At 35.5% G+C, this 19,418-nt stretch overlaps 1 protein-coding gene across 3 annotated transcripts in view; it reads right to left on the reverse strand.

Annotated features, from left to right (window-relative positions):
* TTBK2 (tau tubulin kinase 2) overlaps positions 1-19,418 on the reverse strand; it is a 130,338-nt gene that overhangs the window by 56,553 nt on the left and 54,367 nt on the right. For all 3 annotated transcript variants that reach the window (XM_019725389.3, XM_074327861.2, XM_019725390.3), the window contains 3 exons: positions 13,484-13,557; positions 7,679-7,819; positions 6,015-6,119 (listed from right to left, as the gene is read on the reverse strand). In XM_019725389.3, coding sequence (XP_019580948.3) covers positions 6,015-6,119; positions 7,679-7,819; positions 13,484-13,557 — 320 coding nt within the window. The remainder of the gene's footprint in view (positions 1-6,014; positions 6,120-7,678; positions 7,820-13,483; positions 13,558-19,418) is intronic.

Below are 19,418 nucleotides of genomic sequence, written 5' to 3' on the forward strand. Positions count from 1 at the left end.
AAAGAACAATAACAAGCGCTGGAAGGGGGTACCAGCCCCAGAAATTACAATATATTATCCAAAATATCCAATTTGTAAGGCATGCAAAGAAACTGAAATATGACCCATACACGAAAAAAACAAAACAGGCAACAGAAACTGCCTATGCGAGTGACTAGATGTTGGATTTAATAGTAAAAGATTTAAAAGTAGCTATTATAAGTATGTTCACAGACTAACAAACGCTTGATTAAAGAAGTAAGAAGGGGTGGCTTCACCCCGCCTCTGGGAGGCTCAGCTGAGTGGCAGCAGCCCTGACACACGCAGTAGCAGGGTCACTCTTGCTAAGGTAGAGTGAGGGACTTGAGGAAGTATCTTTCGGAAAATCAAATTATGTTATTTTTAAAAATTCAACCTGAATAGATTCCCTATGCTGGAAAGGTATCTAACAAAGACTGAGGATCCATTTAGCTAATTTGTAATTTTATGTGATGTTAACACCTTCAGAAACCTAATTTTAGGCACAGGCCAAAAAACGTCTTTAAGAGAACTGTGGAAACAAGTTCTAAATTTTTCAGAAAGAAGTATTCTTCATCAAGCCTGCAAACTGGTGCCAAGTTTTGAAATAAGCTGTACAAAATTCTCAGGTAGTCCATTCATGATCTATGCACAGGCATATTCTCTGAAGATGGAAAGTGCCATTTTACCACCACCTCCCCCCCTTTTCTTGGATTTTGGAACACGTGTTATATGATGTTGATGGCTCTGAACAAAAACCTGAAATGAAGGAATATTCTTCTGTGTTGGCAGAGAAGATGACATTAAAAAAATCTGAAAGAGGTGACATCTCATTGTGGTTTTGATTTGCATTTCTCTGATGATTAGTGATGTTGAGCATCTTTTCATACGTCTATGGGCCATCTGTATGTCCTCTTTGGAGAAATGTCTATTTAGGTCCTCTGCCCATTTTTAATTGGATTATTTGTTTTTTTATTGTTAAGTTGTATGAGATCCTTATATATTTTTGGATATTAACCCCTTATCAGAGGCATTGTTTGCAAATATCTTCTCCCATTTGGTTGGCTGCCTCTTTATTTTGTCGATGGTTTCTTTTGCTGTGCACAAGTTTTTCAGTTTGATACAGTCCCATTCATTATTTTAGCTTTTACTTCCCTTGCCTTTGAGGTCAAATTCATAAAATCCTCTTTGAACCCAAGGTCCATAAATTTACTACCTATGTTTTCTTCTATGCAGCTTATTGTTTCAGGTCTTATGTTTAGGTCTTTGATCCATTTTGAGTTAATTTTTGTACATGGTGACAGATACCGTGTTTCCCCAAAAATAAGACCTACCTGGACAATCAGCTGTAATGCATCTTTTGGAGCAAAAATCAATATAAGAACCAGTCTTATTTTACTATAAGAACCAGTCTATTTTACTATAAGACTGAATAATATAATATAATATAATATAACATAATATAATATAATATATAATACTGGGTCTTACATTAATTTTTATTCCAAAAGACGCATTAGAACTGATTGACTAGGTCTTATTTTCAGGGAAACAGGATAGCAGTCTAGTTTCATTCTTTTGCATGTGGCTATCCAATTCTTCCAGCACCTTTTATTGAAGAGGCGTTCTTCTCCCCATTGTATGTTTTCAGCTCCTTTGTCAAAAATTATCTGTCCATATTTAGGATGGGTTTATTTCTGGGATTTCAATTCTATTCCATTGGTCTGTGTGTCTGTTTCTCTGCCAATACCATGCTGTTTTAATTATTGTCATTTGTAGTATACACTGAAGTCAGGGAGTATGATACCTGTGGCCTTGTTCTTTTTCCTTATGATTGTTTTAACTATTTGGTGTCTTTTATGATTCCATACAAATCTGATTAATTTTGGTTCTATTTCTTTAAAAAAAATGCCAGTGGTATTTTGATGGGGATTGCATTAAATCTGTATATTGCTTTGAGTAACATGGCCATTTTAACTGTTGATTCTTCCAAACCATGAACACAGAGTATCTCTCCATTTCTTTGTGTCTTCTTCAATTTCTTTTAATATATGTCTTATATTTTTCAGTGTGTAGGTCCTTCACATCCTTTGTTAAGTTTATTCCTAGGTATTTTATTCTTTTTGTTGCAATTGCAAAAGAAATTGTTAATTGGTTTATTTTTTTCTGAAATTTCATTGTTAGTATATAGGAACACAATGAATTTTTGTACATTGATTTTGTATCCTGCAACTTTACTGTATTTGTTTATTGTTTCTAATAGTATTTTTGGTGGAGTCTTTAGGGTTTTCTATATAAAGAATCATGTCACCTGCAAATAGTAACAATTTGCTTCTTCATTGCCAATTTGGATGCCCTTTATTTCTTTCTCGTCTGATTGCTCTGGCCAAGACTTCCAATACTATGTTGAGTAACAGTGGTGACAGGGTGCATCCTTGACTTTTTCCTGATCATAGGGGGAAAGCTTTCAGTTTTTCACCATTAAGTATGATGTTGGCTGAGGATCTGTCGTAGGAACTTTGCTTCTATACCCATTTTATTAAATGTTTTAATCATAAATGGGTGCTGTATCTTGTCAAATGCTTTTTCTGCATCTACTGATATGACCATATAAACAAAGGATTCTTATTCTTTATTTTGTTTATGTGGTGTATCACATTGATCGATTTGCATATGCTGAACCATCCCTGTGCCCCTGAAATGAACCTCACTTGATTGTGATGTATAATCTTTTTAATGTATTGTTGTATTCAATTTGTCAATGTTTTGTTTAGGATTTTTGCATTTGTATTCATCAGAGATATTGGTCTGTAGTTTTTTGTGTGTGTTATCCTTACCAGGTTTTGGTATCAGGGTAATGTTGACCTCATAAAATAAGTTAGGAAGTATTACCTCTCTCCATCAATTTTTTTGGAAGAGTTTGAGAAGGACAGGTATTAAATTACCTTTGACTGCTTGGTAGAATTCACTAGTGAGGCCATCTGGTCCTGGACTTTTGCTTTTGAGGAGGTTTTGGATGATTGTTCCAATTTCCTCACTGTTGATTGGTCTATTTAGATTTTCCAATTCTTTGTTATTCAGTCTAGGAAGGTTATATATATATGTCTAAGAACTTGTCCATTTCTTCTAGGTTATTGAATTTGGTGGCATATAGTCCTTCATAGTATTCTTGTATGATCCTTTGTATTTCTGTGGTATTCGTCGTAACCTCTCTTTCGTTTCTGATTTTGCTTATTTGTGTCTTTTCTTTTTTCCTTAGTGAGTCTAGCCAGGGATTTGTCAATTTTATTAATCTTTTCAAAGAACCAGTTCTTTGCTGCTTTTTTTCTGTTGTCTTTTTGTTCTTTATTTCATTTAATTCTGCTCTAATTTTTATTATTTCCTTTGTTCTGCTGACTTTGGGTTTCATTTGTTCTTCTTTTTCTAGTTCTTTAAGATGCAATGTATTAGACTGTTTATTTGGAATTTTTCTTGTTTCTTGAGCTAGGCCTTCAATGATATAAATTTACGTCTTATTACTGCTTTTGCAGACGCGCAATGATTTTGATATGTTATATTTTCATTCTCATTTGTTTCTATGTATCTTTTGATCTCTTATTCTTTCTTTGACCCAGTTGTTCTTTAAAAGTATGTTGTTTAATCTCCACATATTTGTAGAGGCTAGTTTTGTGTCCCAACATATGGTCTATCCTTGAGAATGTTCCATGTGCACAAGAAAGGAATGCATAGTCTGGTGTTCTGAGATGAAAGGCTCATCATGTCTATTTTGTCTCATGTGTCATTTAAGGCTGATATTTCCTTACTGATTTTCTGTTTGGATGATCTACCCATAGCTGTTAATGGCATATTTAGGTCCCCTACTATAATTGTGTTTTTGTCAGTTTCTCCCATTAGTTCTTAGTAGTTGCTTTATACATTTTGGTGCTCCTTGATTGGGAGCATATATATTGATAAGTGTTATGTCTTCTTGTTGTACTGTCCCCTTTATCATTATGAAATGGCCATCTTGGTCTCTTGTTACTTCTTTTTTTTTTTCCCCCAAAGATTTTATTGGGGAAGGGGAACAGGGCTTTATTGGGGAACAGTATGTACTTCCAGGACTTTTTTCCAAGTCAAGTTGTTGTCCTTTCAATCTTAGTTGTGGAGGGTGCGGTTCAGCTTCAAGTTGTCCTTTCAGTTTTAGTTGTGGAGGGCACAGCTCAGCTCCAGGTCCAGTTGCCGTTTTCTAGTTGCAGGGGGCGCAGCCCACCATCCCTTGCGGGAGTCGAACCGGCAACCTTGTGGTTCAGAGGACGCATTTCAACCAACTGAGCCATCCGGGAGCTCAGCGGCAGCTCAGCTCAAGGTGCCGCATTCAATTTTAGTTACAGGGGGCGCCGCCCACCATCCCTTGCGGAACTCGAGGAATTGAACTGGCAACCTTGTGGTTGAGAGCCTACGCTCCAACCAACTGAGCCATCCGGGAGGCAGCTGAGCTCAAGGTGCCGTGTTCAATCTTAGTTGCAGGGTACTCCGAGGAGTTGAACCGGCAACCTTGTGGTTGAGAGCCCACTGGCCCATGTGGGAATCGAACCGGCAGCCTTTGGAGTTAGGAGCATGGAGCTCTAACCGCCTGAGCGACCAGGCCGGCCCCTCGTTACCTTTTTTATCTTGAAGTCTATTTCGTCAGATAAAAGTACGAATACACCTGATTTTCTCTGGATGCCATTTTCTTGGAGTATCATTTTCCACCCTTTCACTTTGAGTCTATACTTCTCCTTACAGCTGAGATACGTCTCTTGAAGGCAGCATATGGTTGAGTTCTATTTTTTGATCCAACCTGCTTCTTTGTGCCTTTTCACTGGTGATTATTGACATATAAGGATTTCCTACCGCCATTTTGTCTTTTGTTTTCTGGCAGCTCAGTGTCTCCATTGTTTTTTTGCCTTTGTGTTTCTGTCTGTTACTTTAGTTTGGTGGTATGCTATGATTTTTTACCCCCGATTCCTCTTTTTTTTTACGTTACGTGTCTCAGTTGTGGATTTTTTTTTTGAGTGGTTACCATTAGGTTTATGTAAAAGAAAGTTTCATATATACAGTAGTCCTTTTTCTTTAGCATGTGTCTTATCTCCATTCCCCTTTTCAAGTTCAAACTTCTACCCCCCTCATGTTTTTGTTGTCACACATTATCCTTATTTATGCTGTGAGTTCGTTTCCAAATTGCAGTAGCAAATTTTCTTCTTCTCTTTTTATTTTTTATCTCCTTTAACCTTTATGCTATATTTAAGTTCATAGTGCCCTATTCTGAGATTTGAGAGTTAAAATAAATGAAAGAACTCTACAAGAAACTATCTAACTCCAACAGAAAGAGCAATATAAGAATAATGAGTATACCAGAAGGAGAAGAGAGGGAGAAGGGCATGGAAAGCCAATTCAAACAAATAGTTGAGAACTTCCCAAATCTCTGTGGAGAACTGGATCCTCAAATCCAAGAAACAAACAGAACACCTAATTACCAAAATCCTAAAAGGATTTCTCCAAGGCACATTATATTGAAATTGCCAAAAATTAATGACAAGGAAAGAATTCTCAAGGCAGCCAGGGAAAAGAAGATAGTAAGCTACAAAGGAAAGCCCATTAGATTATCATCAGATTTTTTTCAGCAGAAACTCTACCTACAAGGAGGAAGTAGAATCAAATATTCAAACTACTGAAAGAGAGAAATTACCAGCCAAGAATAATATACCTAGCAAAGCTATCCTTTAGATTTGAAGGTGTAATAAAGACCTTTCTCAGATGTGTTTGGGTATTGCACAGGTAATCTTTTGTTGGATTACAGCTGAGCTGTTCAACTTATAATAACTTCAAGAAGAGCGGTCAAGGGGGACCCCTCATGCTGCCATGTTTCTGACTGCTGTCTCTATATGCTACTTTTTGAATGACATCCATTCTGATATATAATTAGCATTTCTTTAATAAGAGTGATATTATAAATAGGTTAATTCTCAAATACTTAATAATAATATGAAAAATCTTACTGGTCTGACGTCACCACAGGAATTGGTAAATTGTCGAGCCAAGCCAAAATCAAGCATGTAACATTTCCTACATGTACTAGGAAAGCGACCCATGGCGAAGTTTGACTAGAAAAATAAAGAAGAAAAATATACATATTCTTATAATATTTAGTCCTTATAGCTTATCCTTCCTAATTCTTCTGTGTAACTGTATGACACACAGGTCCCAAATATACTACCTTAGTCAATGATATTTACTGAATATCAATTTCATTGTGGATTCTATCAATACCTAACATTAGGTGAACCTGGAACAACAAAGAATTTAAGCAACTGTATAAAGTTACATACAAGACAACACTAACTTAACTGGAATCAGAACTCTAAGTTCCTTGAAATTTTAGTCTTACGTCATTGCTTAAATGAAAACACAATCCCTATTTTTTAAAATGGGAGGAACTAGGAGCGAGCAAAAGCGAATACATAGCTCAGAAACTTAAATGAATATCCTATAAACATCATAAAGTTGAATTTCACTAAGTGTAAAAGTTAAAATACAATTTTAAAAATAGACTCAAGGAAATATACTTTGCATCCTTCCTTAATAAAAATAAATGTAACATTAAATGAGCACAAACTTGCAAAGATGGGTATATAAACATGAGAATTTATAAAAGCAAAAGCCAAATTTTTACAGAATTGTTAGCTTTTATTTTAAAATACTGTTCTACTTAGGGAGCTTTCCAATGAAAATAGAAACTCTTCAATCATCACGGTTCTAAAATAACGACATTTAGTTTGGCATAGAAATAAGAGCTGGAAAAATCTACATTAAATCTGACTCTACTATTAATTTTAGTTGGCATTTTCATGTCAACTATTTTAATATTAAAATCATGTAGCAACAAAATGGGTGTAATTTTCAACTGCATCAACCAACATACAAATTTATAGTAAATATATCAGAAATGGGTCATTTCCCCTTGTGAGTAATAAAAAAAAACCAAGAAGAAAAAATAAAAGCATATTTGATAGTTACGGAAATGACAATGTCTAAGAAAAATAATAGCAAAAAAATACTATATATTGCCACTATATATTGCACTCAGGAGAAAAAACATGGTCTTTCACAATTAATGGTTTCTTATAAGTACAATTTGTCACTTTAGGAAGAATTCAAAGAAGACCATGCCAACATCTAAAAGCAACATATGTATATATTTTTAACCAATATCAGGAAAAAGAAGTACAAAAAATAACTATCAATTTAGGTATAAGGCTAAGTATTAGGTTGGTGCAAAAGTAATTGTGGTTTAAAAGGTTAAAAGTAATTGCAAAAACCACAATTACTTTTGCACCAACCTAGCAATTAGCAATGTTAACACACATAATAATAATAATCAAGGGTTAAAGATTTTTAATTTGGCTGCGGAACAACATTTTTATTGCATTTGAGAAAAGTTCTTGAATATAAGTTATAGTTGGTTATTACCATTTTTTAAAAAAAAGTTAAGAGGGACATTACATTTTGCTTCCAGTTACATTTTTGCCACAAGTAAAATATTATCTTGTACTTAATGTAGAAAGCAAATACAGAAAGCTACATTGGTAATTGTGTCCCATCATAAGATTAAGAGTACCAGCAAACTCATTCTGTGCTCTGGCTGGAAAAGGCCCCCCCTTACCGGTTTGATGTCTCTGTGCAAAAATCCCACAGAATGGATGCTCTCAATAGACTCCAGAATCTGTCTACCCAGCCTGAGAGTAGTGCTAATGGTGAATGTACCCCGGGACTGGCTACGGCGTAGATCTGCCAGGTTCCGACCCTATGGAAAGCAAATAAATACTTTCAAATATGGTAGACTAAAACTATGTTGTAAGAAAAGATGGGGAATTATTCATTTACCATTAAAATGTTTCGACTGAAATAGCAAGAATTTAACCCAAATCGTGATTCTCTTAAGATAATACATTAACATTTCAGACAAATTTAAGAATAACCAAAGTTTTTGAACATATTATATCATGTTTCTCTTTGCTTCTGATGTCGTAACAAAAAAATCTTGATTACTTTAAAAGATATTACATATACATATAGATATATATACAGATATTATATATATATATACCCAGAGCAGTCATTCCTCATTACTGCCTAACAAACTACTTAACTACAAACTACAAACTACTTAATGTTTCTGTGTTACAGTTTCCTTATAAAAAGGGGCCAGTACTACCTACCTCACAGTGATATGTGAAGAGTAAACAAGATCCATGTAAAGTGTTTAGACTACTGTCTGGCACACAGTGGGTACTCAATAAATGCTAATTATTGTTATTATGAACAAAAATGTATGAAACAGACTAATGAATGTATCTAGCCTGTGTATTTACATTCAAGATTGCATTTAATCCTCATAGCATGCTAAATAGAAGTAGTTATTCCTGTTTTAGAGGTGAGGAAATTAAGACTCTGAGAGTTTAAATAATGCTAACCTGTTAAGGTAAAGCTGTTTTTCATATCTATATCTGTCGGACTCCAAAGTGTTCGTTTTCTACCTCACAGTGCTATTCCATTCAGAAGTTTCCTTAATGCCTAGGTAACATACCAGTAATCTGATGAGAAGAGCAGGGTTACAGTGCTGCAGTTCTACCTCCCAAAGAATGGAAATTGGCTCCTATAGCTCAAGGAAATTTAAATATCCAATCTCTCTACTCCCAAAATTTTGTAGTGTATGTTTGAGATTAATACCACTAATATACCATCACCTCAACTAAAGACAATTGATTGACTTCTGAAAAACTAATAAAGTCTTAAATTACTTACGTACCATTTAAAACAAAATATTAAATAGCACTCAATCAAAGAATTGAAAAATTACAGGAAAATCAGGAGCATTTCATATACTTTGGATCTTCTTTCAAAGTGCAGTTTCCTTACAGCATAAATTGGTAGTTATCTTTATTACTTTTTTTAATGTTAGGGGAATCTGTTTTCTATATCCTCAGCAAATGTAAAATAAGTGCTAATCTAGAGCAATGACTTTTATAATCCTATCAGCGTACGTAATAAATTTTATTAGCATTCCAATGATTTTTTTTCTTCAAAAATCAATACTTTGACTGTCAAAATATAATACTGTAACTTTAGTTGTGAACAACTTCCACCATCATAAAAGCTTTCTGAAAGGAAATCCATTAAACTGAATTTATAATATTATTAATGATTTTTAAATTTTAAGTCTTTTAAAATGTAAATCTAAGGTATCGATTAACAAAATCTGAGAAATATAAGGCTGGCAAGAGTATGGGGAAAAGAGTTATTAACATGGTAAATACACACAGGTTTGAACTACCAAATTATACTTCAGAGTAAATACTACAAATGGTTACCTTTTATGGAGAAAAATTGAAAACAATCTATATGTCCATTAATAAATGAACGATTCAATAAATCATGGTACAGTCATCTTACTGATTCATATAGAACCACTAAAAAAACAAGACTATATATAGTAATTTGAAATTATTATTATTATGAAAAACCAAATTCATTTTCCCTTAATTCTGTAAATTTAACATAATCCCAATAAAATGTAAATGATTTTAACATTAAAAATTTGAAACATACTTACAAGGAGAAAAAAATAATAAACACTCATATACCTACCTATCACCCAGAATTAACAATTATCAATTCATGGCCAATTTTGTTTCATTAGTTATCCACTCTTCTCCCCACCCCCATATGAAACACACACCTTCTCCCCTCCCACACACGTGCTGCATTATTTTCATGTAAATCCCAATCGTATCATTTCATCTACATATATTAAAAAGTGCATAAGACCAAAGAGATGAAAATATAAAATCAAGCAGGTTATTAGCAATTCTATTATCAAAAATTTGAATTGGAAATATCAATATGAACCATAATATATTTTCTTTAAAAAACTGCATATCCTAAACCCATCCGCTTGAAAAGAATTTAAAACATTGACCAACCCAATTGTAACCGGCACCTATAGTATCTAGATTGTGGTCTCTAAATACCATTTCCGATTAATATTAATAGAAATCAAGGCTTAATGGAGAAATGGCTGATTCCAGCTCTGAAACATGAAATATATAAGCCAGGTACACAACGCTGTACCAGAAAGTAAGGATGTTAGCAAAGACTGCTGCAGTCTAGTCCTGTCGAAATGAATCAGGATCCAACTTGAAGGAAGTCCTGCTAGCCAAAGATGGGATAATTTGAACATTAAAAAGAAAAACAAGTGCAATAATTAAAAGACATAAACTATATTAAATCTACGAATTTGTAACAATATTTTTTAAAAACAGAAAGCTAACTAGTCCTCTTTGGAAAATATTAGGGAAGAAACTCATTATTCTGAAAACTAGTAAATAAAAGAATCAAGTACTGGTCTTGTCATTCCTGTATGAATTGTACCTCAGGATAACCTAATAGCTGGTGGAGTGCTTTTTAAAGAAGAATTACAGCTAATAAATGAAGACGTGACAGAATCAGAACAGTACATTCGTAACCCCACTGAAGTAATGGACTAGGAATAATTACTAATGGGTTGATAAAACCTAAGAGAAAATCTACTGGGAACTTTAAAATGAATGAATCCGGCTGACAGGCCCTGAACTTCACTGATCAATTGTAACATTCCTAAAAGAGAAACAATCAGACACTACCTACTGATGTGATGCAATATGAAGCACAAAACTCACCTCTAAAATATTCTGCCCAAGAAAAAAAGCAAAACTGGATCTGATCTAATCACCAGTTGATATAAAATACAGGGGATAGAAGAACATGTTAAATATCACAATGAGATAATCAGCAAAATCCAGAATATGGGAACTTCTGCATGACAAACGTCTATATTTTTTTCCAATGACAATACAAACAACAACAAAAAGAAAACTGTAAGAAAAAAAAAAAAAGAGGGAACCTATATACAGCAATAGAGGCTTAAGAGATATACCCACCAAATGCAATGTGTGAACCCTGTCTGGAACCAGATTCAAATAAAACAAATATTTTGAAAAACCACCAAAAAAAACCCAATGAGGGAGATATAATCAAGGTCCTCTGAAGACTGACTTGGTATTTGATGCTATTATTTAGGAATTATTGTGTATTGTGGTTAAGATGGAAGAAAGGAACCCTTAACTCTTAGAAATATATATTGATACATATTTACAGATAAAATATGCCTTGGATTTGCTTTGAAATAATCTGGGGAGGGAGAGAAGGAGAACACACTTGGAACAAGATTGGCCATATATTGATAACTATTGATGGCAGGTGATGAGTACATGAGTGTTTATTATACTTTTCTCTCTACTTTTGTATATGTTTAATTTTTTTCCATAATAATGAAAAGGTTTAAAAAATATGACAATTGTGATGTTAGGCAATCTAGATCTACATCTGTACTGGTTACAGGATTCAAACTATTTTTGCCCTTCCCTAGGTGATATGCTTATCACAAAACATCACCCTTTGGCTATACTAAGGATGCTCATATACCAAGGATGCCTCAATGGTGACAGGATATTAAATGAAACCTGGACAAGGTCTTGCCAATAGAAAGGAGAAAAGAAATATGTATAACTGCTTGAGCCCTATAAGATTTTAAGACCCACTGTAATAGTAAACAGCTAGAATTTCTATAAGAGAGATAGGATTTATTCCTTAAAAATTTTAAGGCAGATATAGAATAAATTGCAAGGAAGAAAAGAGCAAACTTAAGAATGAGTTTAGGCTTTTTAGAAGAAATTAGGAAAGTCAGTGAGAAGCTGGGTCTGAGTGTGTGAATTTTATTAAAATATATAAGGGAAAACTAGTAGTTATCTTTACTATGTCAAGAGAGTACCCTCTAGTAGTTATACTAACTTTAGCCTTGTCCCAAATCAAGTCAACCTAACTGTAGGGGTGGGGATAGTTAGTGGTGCATTAATTTTCTTACAACGGGAAAAAACAGCATTCCAGTTAAATGGAAAGGTTATTGGACAAGTCCACAGGAGCTGGCCAAACGCCACAAAGCCATCATTAACTGACATACACCAGTCTCCTTAGTTTTCCCAGACAAAGAGCCTTCCCATTTCCAGAAAGTGAGACTTAGGTAAGTGCAAATAAAATAAAAACAGGTATGTGCTGAGACTGAGAGACTTTGCAGACTGAAAAAAGCTCCTGTCCATATTCTCCAGTGAGTAGTAACCTAAGGACAAAACTGAAGAGTTTTCTCTAATTGTGCCAAGAATACTGGCCTCAGGTTGTCACCATGCACTAACACCCATCAAATCAGACCCAGACAAACCACAAACCTCTTGAGCTTCCGCCTCTTCATTTGCTTGAGGATAAAACCTGTCCTATGTTCTCCATGGGGATACGGTGAAAATCAAGTAAGATGTACATAAATCCAAAAGAAAACTATGAAATATCATACAAAAAACTATAATGTTATTGCCCAAAGTGAGAGAAAGCAGGGTCCATATGAATAATCTAAAAAGGTACAGGAATAGCTGCTTCAAGAAATGAAACCATACTGGTTCAAGAGATAGTGAATCATATGACTCAAAGACTTTAAGAGATTAGTATCTTTAAATCTGAATCAAATGCTGAAGGCTAACTGAGGGAAACAAGAAAAACCTTCTGATGAGAAGAGGAAGCATTTAGCCCAGGATCTATGTCTCTGAAATCACTGCTATGTTATTAAGTTGAAAGAAAATAAAAAAACCAAACGCCCCAAACAGATTTTGCTAAAGATGAAAGAAAACCTTGAGAACTCTAAGTTAGGTAGCAAAGCGAACCATGGCTTTTATACTTTGAGGGTGACTACGGTTCAGACGTGTGTGTGTGTGTGTGTGTGTGTGTGTGTGTGTACACGCGCGCACGCATGCACAGAGGTAGAGGCCGTGTCAGAGAATGGGGTGGTTTTCCTCTCCCTCTGCTGCAGTCATTACTCCAGTATTACCTTTCTTAATTTCTCTCTCTGCTGCCCCAAACTAACTCCACTTTCCATTTAAAACACGGGGAACAGAGCAATGTTGATGGATGAAAAGGGAACGAGGAACGGCAACTAATGACCTCAACTAATGCTTCACTTTTCAAGCAGTCAAGGTCGGTACTCGAGCTCACAAGTGGAAAACTAGAGTTCTTCAGGAAATGAAGGGTGGAAAGGGAAGTGACAGGGACAGGGCAAGACTCACATTATATCCAACAACCCATGTAGGAATTGAAAACTTCACAATGGTGACAGTAAAGGTATGGATCAACTGAAATAGTTGATAAGGAGAACCCTTCCATCTTTGGAAAAATCTGTATCACGTCTGTTTAAATAAAGTTTCATCTGCACAGTATAAAACATTCTGAGATGATACCAAGAATGCTATTATTTTTATTCATATTCACTGTAATTAGGTATTTTGATCAAAACTGAAAAATTTTAAGATACATTTTCAAGGTAACTTACCTGCAACTGCATGACCACATAGTTGAATCGATCATTCCTCCCACAGCCAATAAATCTACAAACGTGGTCTTTCCCTAAAAGAAGAAAGAAAGAAAACAGTGAAAAAGATTCTATTATGGTTTCTCTTATAAAAAATTAGTATTTGTTTTTTTGTATAATATTTTATGATTGAATATAAAGGTCCTGTCTTAAGAACCTTTAGGAAATTTGCAGTATTCAAATTTTCTATTCACCTCCCCCAGATCCTACACTCCTCCTTGACTAGGCAAATACATGTTTATTGAATGAATAAATACACAAAAGAATGAGGGAACAAATGAATGATAATTTATTTAGGAAGTGAAAAATTAAGAGGTTATTTCAGCTCAATCTTCCCAGACATGATACATACAAAAGCACAGAAGAGCAATATATATGAACTATGTTAGGAATATAAATTCTGAGTTTTAGATATGGTCTGCCATTCACCATTATGAGACTTCGGTGAGTCAGTCTTTCTGGGCCTCATTTACCTGAATGACTTAGCTCAGTCGTTTTCAATCTGAGTTCCACATGTAAAATCCAAGGAGGAGCTGCCTAGGGTGCAGAGGGAAGAAGTGGAACAGGCAGAAATCTAGGGTCCTGCCCCTGATTCAACAAAGGGAAATAAAGGTCTTAAAAGGGGATCAAGACTGGTGGGTTCCAGAGCCAGAAGAAGGCATGTGACTGGGGCACAGGAACAAAGGGAGAGAAAACAGAATGAGATGGTGTGAGAAGCAGGCGGGCATCTGATCTGAAGGGTCCTGGACTCCATGATAAGGAATCTGAACCATAAGTATAGGTCAGTGTTTTCTAACCCTGGCTGCTTATTGAAATCATCTGGGGAACTTTTTGAAGATTCCGAAACCCTGTACTGATTCAGAATCTGTGTCGGAATATATAGGAAAGCAGCTTTTCAAAAGTTCTCTAAATGATCCAAAAGCAGATGGGCCATGGATGGATATTTGAAAACTACTTCTGGGTAATGAGAAAGATTTTAATATAAGGAAAAGCACACTTAAAACATTGCATTTTAGAACATCACTATGGTGGCAATAAGGAACATAGACTACAGAGAATTCACTCCAGGAAGCAGAAAGGTCACTCTGGGGACAGTTACAATATCCCAAGAAAGGGAATAAGGGTGTGAATCTTAAGTATTACAGTAGAGAGAGAGAGAGAGAGAGAGAGAGAGAGAGAGAGAGAGAGAGAGAGAGAGGAAAAAAATAGGATAAATCTGAGAGATACTCAAGATGTACTTTTTGACTAGAAATTGGTACAATTAAATGAGAAGTTGTACCAAAATAAGAGAATATCATAGGTTGTATAAATGTTAAAGGATATGAGAATGTTGAGTGTGAAGATAACCAACTGAATTCAGTAGACATTGTAATTTCAAGCCTGATACTGTGACAAAAAGCTAAACCCCAGAAGTATGTTGGGGAACCATTAGTTCATGGAAGGTACATGGAACTACAAACTTAGATGGAAGATTGCCAAGTTGAAAAAATAAAGAATGAGAAGAAAAGAAATGTAAGAAAAGAATGCTAAAAATTGCAACATTTATAGAATGAGCAAAATAAAGGTGTCCCTGAAGGAATAATGGCCTGAGAGGTAGGAGGCAATTATGAAAAAGGGGTATCACAGAGACCAAAGGAAAAGAGCATTTTAAGGTGTAAGTAGTTGATGACAAATGTTATAGAAAGGCTGAAAAGTGCTAATTAATATAAAAAATTAGGAGATCACTAGTGAGTGGAAGGGGCAGGAGCCAGTCTATAATAGGTTAAACAGTAAATGGAACACGAGACAAAGATGGCAATCTTTAAAGAAGCCAGAGGAAGTCACAAACCGAGAGCTATAAGGCTAAGATTTAGAAGGAAGAGAAATGTATTTCAAACATTCAAAAAGAATTTGTCCACTGACTGACTTAAAATATAAATACAATCCAGATTTATTTTAGTTAATAATTCTATATTTTTCTTTTGCATCTGGGTTACCACATTGTTCTCTCATTCTTTGTGCTTGGTTGAAAAGAATAGGTGCAATGGGAACGATGATTCACAATGAGTACACGCTTATCACTTTACATGCATTTCATGTATGTTTGCAAAACTGTGTCATCTAGTAAATTATAGTTAAGAATGAAACGATAAAATGATGGTTAATAAGCAACTTACTCTTTTCTTCAGCTTCACAGAAACAAAAAATCATTTAAAAAGTATTTTCCCCTTATTATCCATTCCACCTTCCTATCATGTAACATTTAAACACAGTATCTCTATTACAAAGACATTTCAACCATCTAAAAACAAAAGGCTATATACTAGATTTCACTCCTCTTGGAATGCTCTTTTAAAAATATCTTTATAATAAAGTTATACCAAAATACTATTTATCTCTTGGTACTAAAACCACACAACATTTAAAAAGAAAAAAGATTAGACACCAAATAAACTGTACACCCTTTACTGGGTAACCAAAACACGTCAGTAGCAAATTTTCTAGGACTCACTGATGCATCTTAATTGCTTTAGGTAATAGCTTAATGAGCTCTTAACTCATACTTTATGGCATAGTGTACTACTGCTCTTCTAGTTCAGATATATGCAATTTAATGAAACTACTTAATATAGCTCAATAGATATGTACAAGTTTTTGGAAGCATAGAGAAACTGCAATTTAATTGGAACAGTAACTCTTCACCACTTAAAGTAATTGTTAAAATAACTTTTTGTAATCACTAGAACAAACTGAGGTTTCCAAGCATGATTTGGCCTATGTGTTACAAAGGTAATGCTATTCACCATTAGATGCTGATTTGTGAAAGAGATGAGAGGCAGAGAGATCAATTAGGAGGTTTAATACAATAGTCCGGGTAAAAGGTGAGGGAGGTTCAAATTAAAGCACTGAAAGTGAGAATTTAAAGAGGAAAGATTTCAAATGAAGCTTTAAGAGACAGAATTACAGAGAAGAGAGAGGGAGAAAGTAAAAGCAGACTTTCAGCTTAAGCTAAATTGACAAGATAAACTATTAATATATACCTACACAAAAGTTATGGTGTGTGAGAGAGGATAATGATTTCTACTTTGGGGATGTTGTACTGATTTATCTACAAGATATGCAAGTTGTGTGAAAAATGTAGGTATACAGTTTAACAGAGAGGTCAACTATAGAAAGTTAATGGATCTGTGTATTGTCAATGGAGGGAAGAACTGATTGCCCAGAGAAGATGGGTAGTTTGAGAAAACTGGATCAATGCCAGAACACCAACATGTCAGGGAAAGAAAAAGGAACTGATGCAGGAGACTGAGAAGGAAATGTGAAGCCCAAGGACTTTTATACCTCACAACTTCCATATTTCCTGGGAAGAATTAAGCAAAATAATTTCTAAAAACGAGGGGAGCAGGGTGGGTTATGCTTGAAGGAAATGTTAATAATTCAAAATAACTGCTGTGGAGAAAAGGAAGACAGAGAACCAGTTTGCCAAGCATAATATGAAGCAAAATCTAATAAACTGTCATTCTGATAAAGATCCAAAGTAGAATTCAGATACCAGAACTATAGCAATCTTGATGGTAAATCAGGGAATCTACGGGGTCCTATTTAGTTGGTAAGCAAACACAAAGCAAACATTCCTACACTAACTATGTCTGTGCTGCTAGGTCTAATCATGACTCCCCATTCACAAAAATAGTTATTCAACTACGTGCGCAATGAGATTAGAAGAGAGGTCCAGAAATATTACAGAAAAAATTCAAAGTCCTTTTTTTTATTAAAGTTTATTGGAGATGAAAATGGTTAGTAAAGTTACATAGGTTTCGACTGTACAATTCTGTATTACATCACCTATGTATCACATTGTGTGCTCACCACCCAGAGTCAGTTCTCCTTCTATCACTGTATGTTTGATCCCATTTACCCTCATCTACCATCCCCCCAAAGTCCCTGTTATAAACGTTTAGTTAATTTCCAGAACAGAAGACATCTAAATAATCTCAATGACACTTTAGAACAGGACTATCTGGTGTGGAAGTGACGTCAAACCCAAGCCAAACCTCATTTTATTCCTACCTGATTAACTTCCATAGGGTCTCATAATTGTACTACATAAAGGCCCCAGAATATGTGAACTTAATTTCAGTACCGAAGGCTATACTGTGCTTGTCTAACCCATCGACTGTAAGTACTTCCCGGGTAAGGACTGTAGCACGAAGCTCTGCACAGCATGCATACTTACTGAACAGATGAACACGTTTTTTACAAGTTTTACTGAAACATTAATATACCAAAAAATTCACCTACTTAAAAGTGTAAAATTCAATGGTTCTTAGTATATTCACAAAGTTGTGCAACCACCACCACCATCACTAGAACATTTTCATCAGCCCTTCCCCACGCTACCAAAAACCTCACACCCTTTAATAGTCACTTCCCAACCCCTGCCTGACTCCCCCAGCCCTATGAAACCACTGATCTACTTTCTGTCTCTATAGATTTGCCTATTCTGGACATTTCGTATAAATGGAATCATTCAAGAAGTGGTCTTTTGTGACTGGCTTCTTTCACTGAGCATAATGTGTTCAAAGCTGATCCATGTTGTAGGATGTATCATTACTTCAGTAATTTTCATTGTTGGTAACATTTTATTGTATAGATATATCACATTTTATTTAGTCATTCATCAGTTGATTGTCCATTTGGGTTGTTTCCATTGTAAGTTTTTATGTGGACATAAGAGGCCTGACAATTAAGTTCGCAAACTCACCCTAGAAAAAGTGCTACATACGTCACTGCTGAATATCACTATGGTCACTTTCGAAGTACTCCCCTTGGGAAGCTGTGCACTGATGCCAGTGCCTAGTCTACCCTTCAAAGCAATTTCGGAACTCCTTCTGGAATGGCCATCAGAGCTGTCATCGTATTGTCCTTGACGCCCTGCATGTCATCAAAATGTCTTCCTTTCAATATTTCCTTTATCTTCAGGTAGAGAAAGAAGTCACTGGGGGGCAGCCAGATGGCTTAGGAGGTTGGAGCGTGAGCTCTGAACAAGAGGGTTGCCGGTTAGATTCCCACATAGGCCAGCGAGCTGTGCCCTCCACTAGATTGAAGACAATGAGCTGACGCTGAACCTCTGGAGGGGCAGCTGGATGGCTTAGTTGCTTAGAGCGTGAGTTCTTAACAACAAGGTTGTGGGTTCAATTCCTGCATGGGATGGTGGGCTGCGCCCCCTCCAACTAACGATTGAAAACAGCAACTGGACTTGGAGCTGAGCTGCACCCTCCACAACTAAACTGAAGGACGACTTGGAGCTGATGGGCCCTGGAGAAACACACTGTTCCCCAATATTCCCCATTAAAAAAAAAACAAACAAACAGATAATTTTAAAAAACGGAAGTCACTGGGGGCCAGATCAGGTGGGTAGAGAGAGTGTCCCAACACAATTATTTGTTTACTGGGTAAAAACTCCCTCATATACAGTACCGTGTGAGCTGGTGCATTGTCGTGATGCAAGAGCCATGAATTGTTGGTGAAAAGTTCAGGTCATCTAACTTTTTCATGCAGCCTTTCTGCACTTCCAAATAGTAAACTTGGTTAACTGTTTATCCAGTTGGTACAAATTCATAATGAACAATCCCTCTGATATCAAAGAAAAGTTAACAACATCGTTGCAACAAGTTCATGAACTTAACTGTCAGACCTCATTGTTTTCATTTCTCATGGATACATAACTGGAAGTAGAATTGCTAGGTCATATGGTCACTCCATTTTTAATCTTAAGCAATCCACAGAAACTGCTGGAGTGTTTTCCAAAGGAGCTGTAGAACTTTACATTCCTACCAGCAACATATAAGGGTTCTAATTTCTCCCCATCCTCACCTACTCTTATTATTATCTACATCTTTTTTATTATAGCCAT

This window comes from Rhinolophus sinicus, chromosome 3, assembly GCF_057876585.1.
Source record: "Rhinolophus sinicus isolate RSI-liver-muscle chromosome 3, RSI-T2T, whole genome shotgun sequence".
Classification (NCBI taxonomy): domain Eukaryota; kingdom Metazoa; phylum Chordata; class Mammalia; order Chiroptera; family Rhinolophidae; genus Rhinolophus; species Rhinolophus sinicus.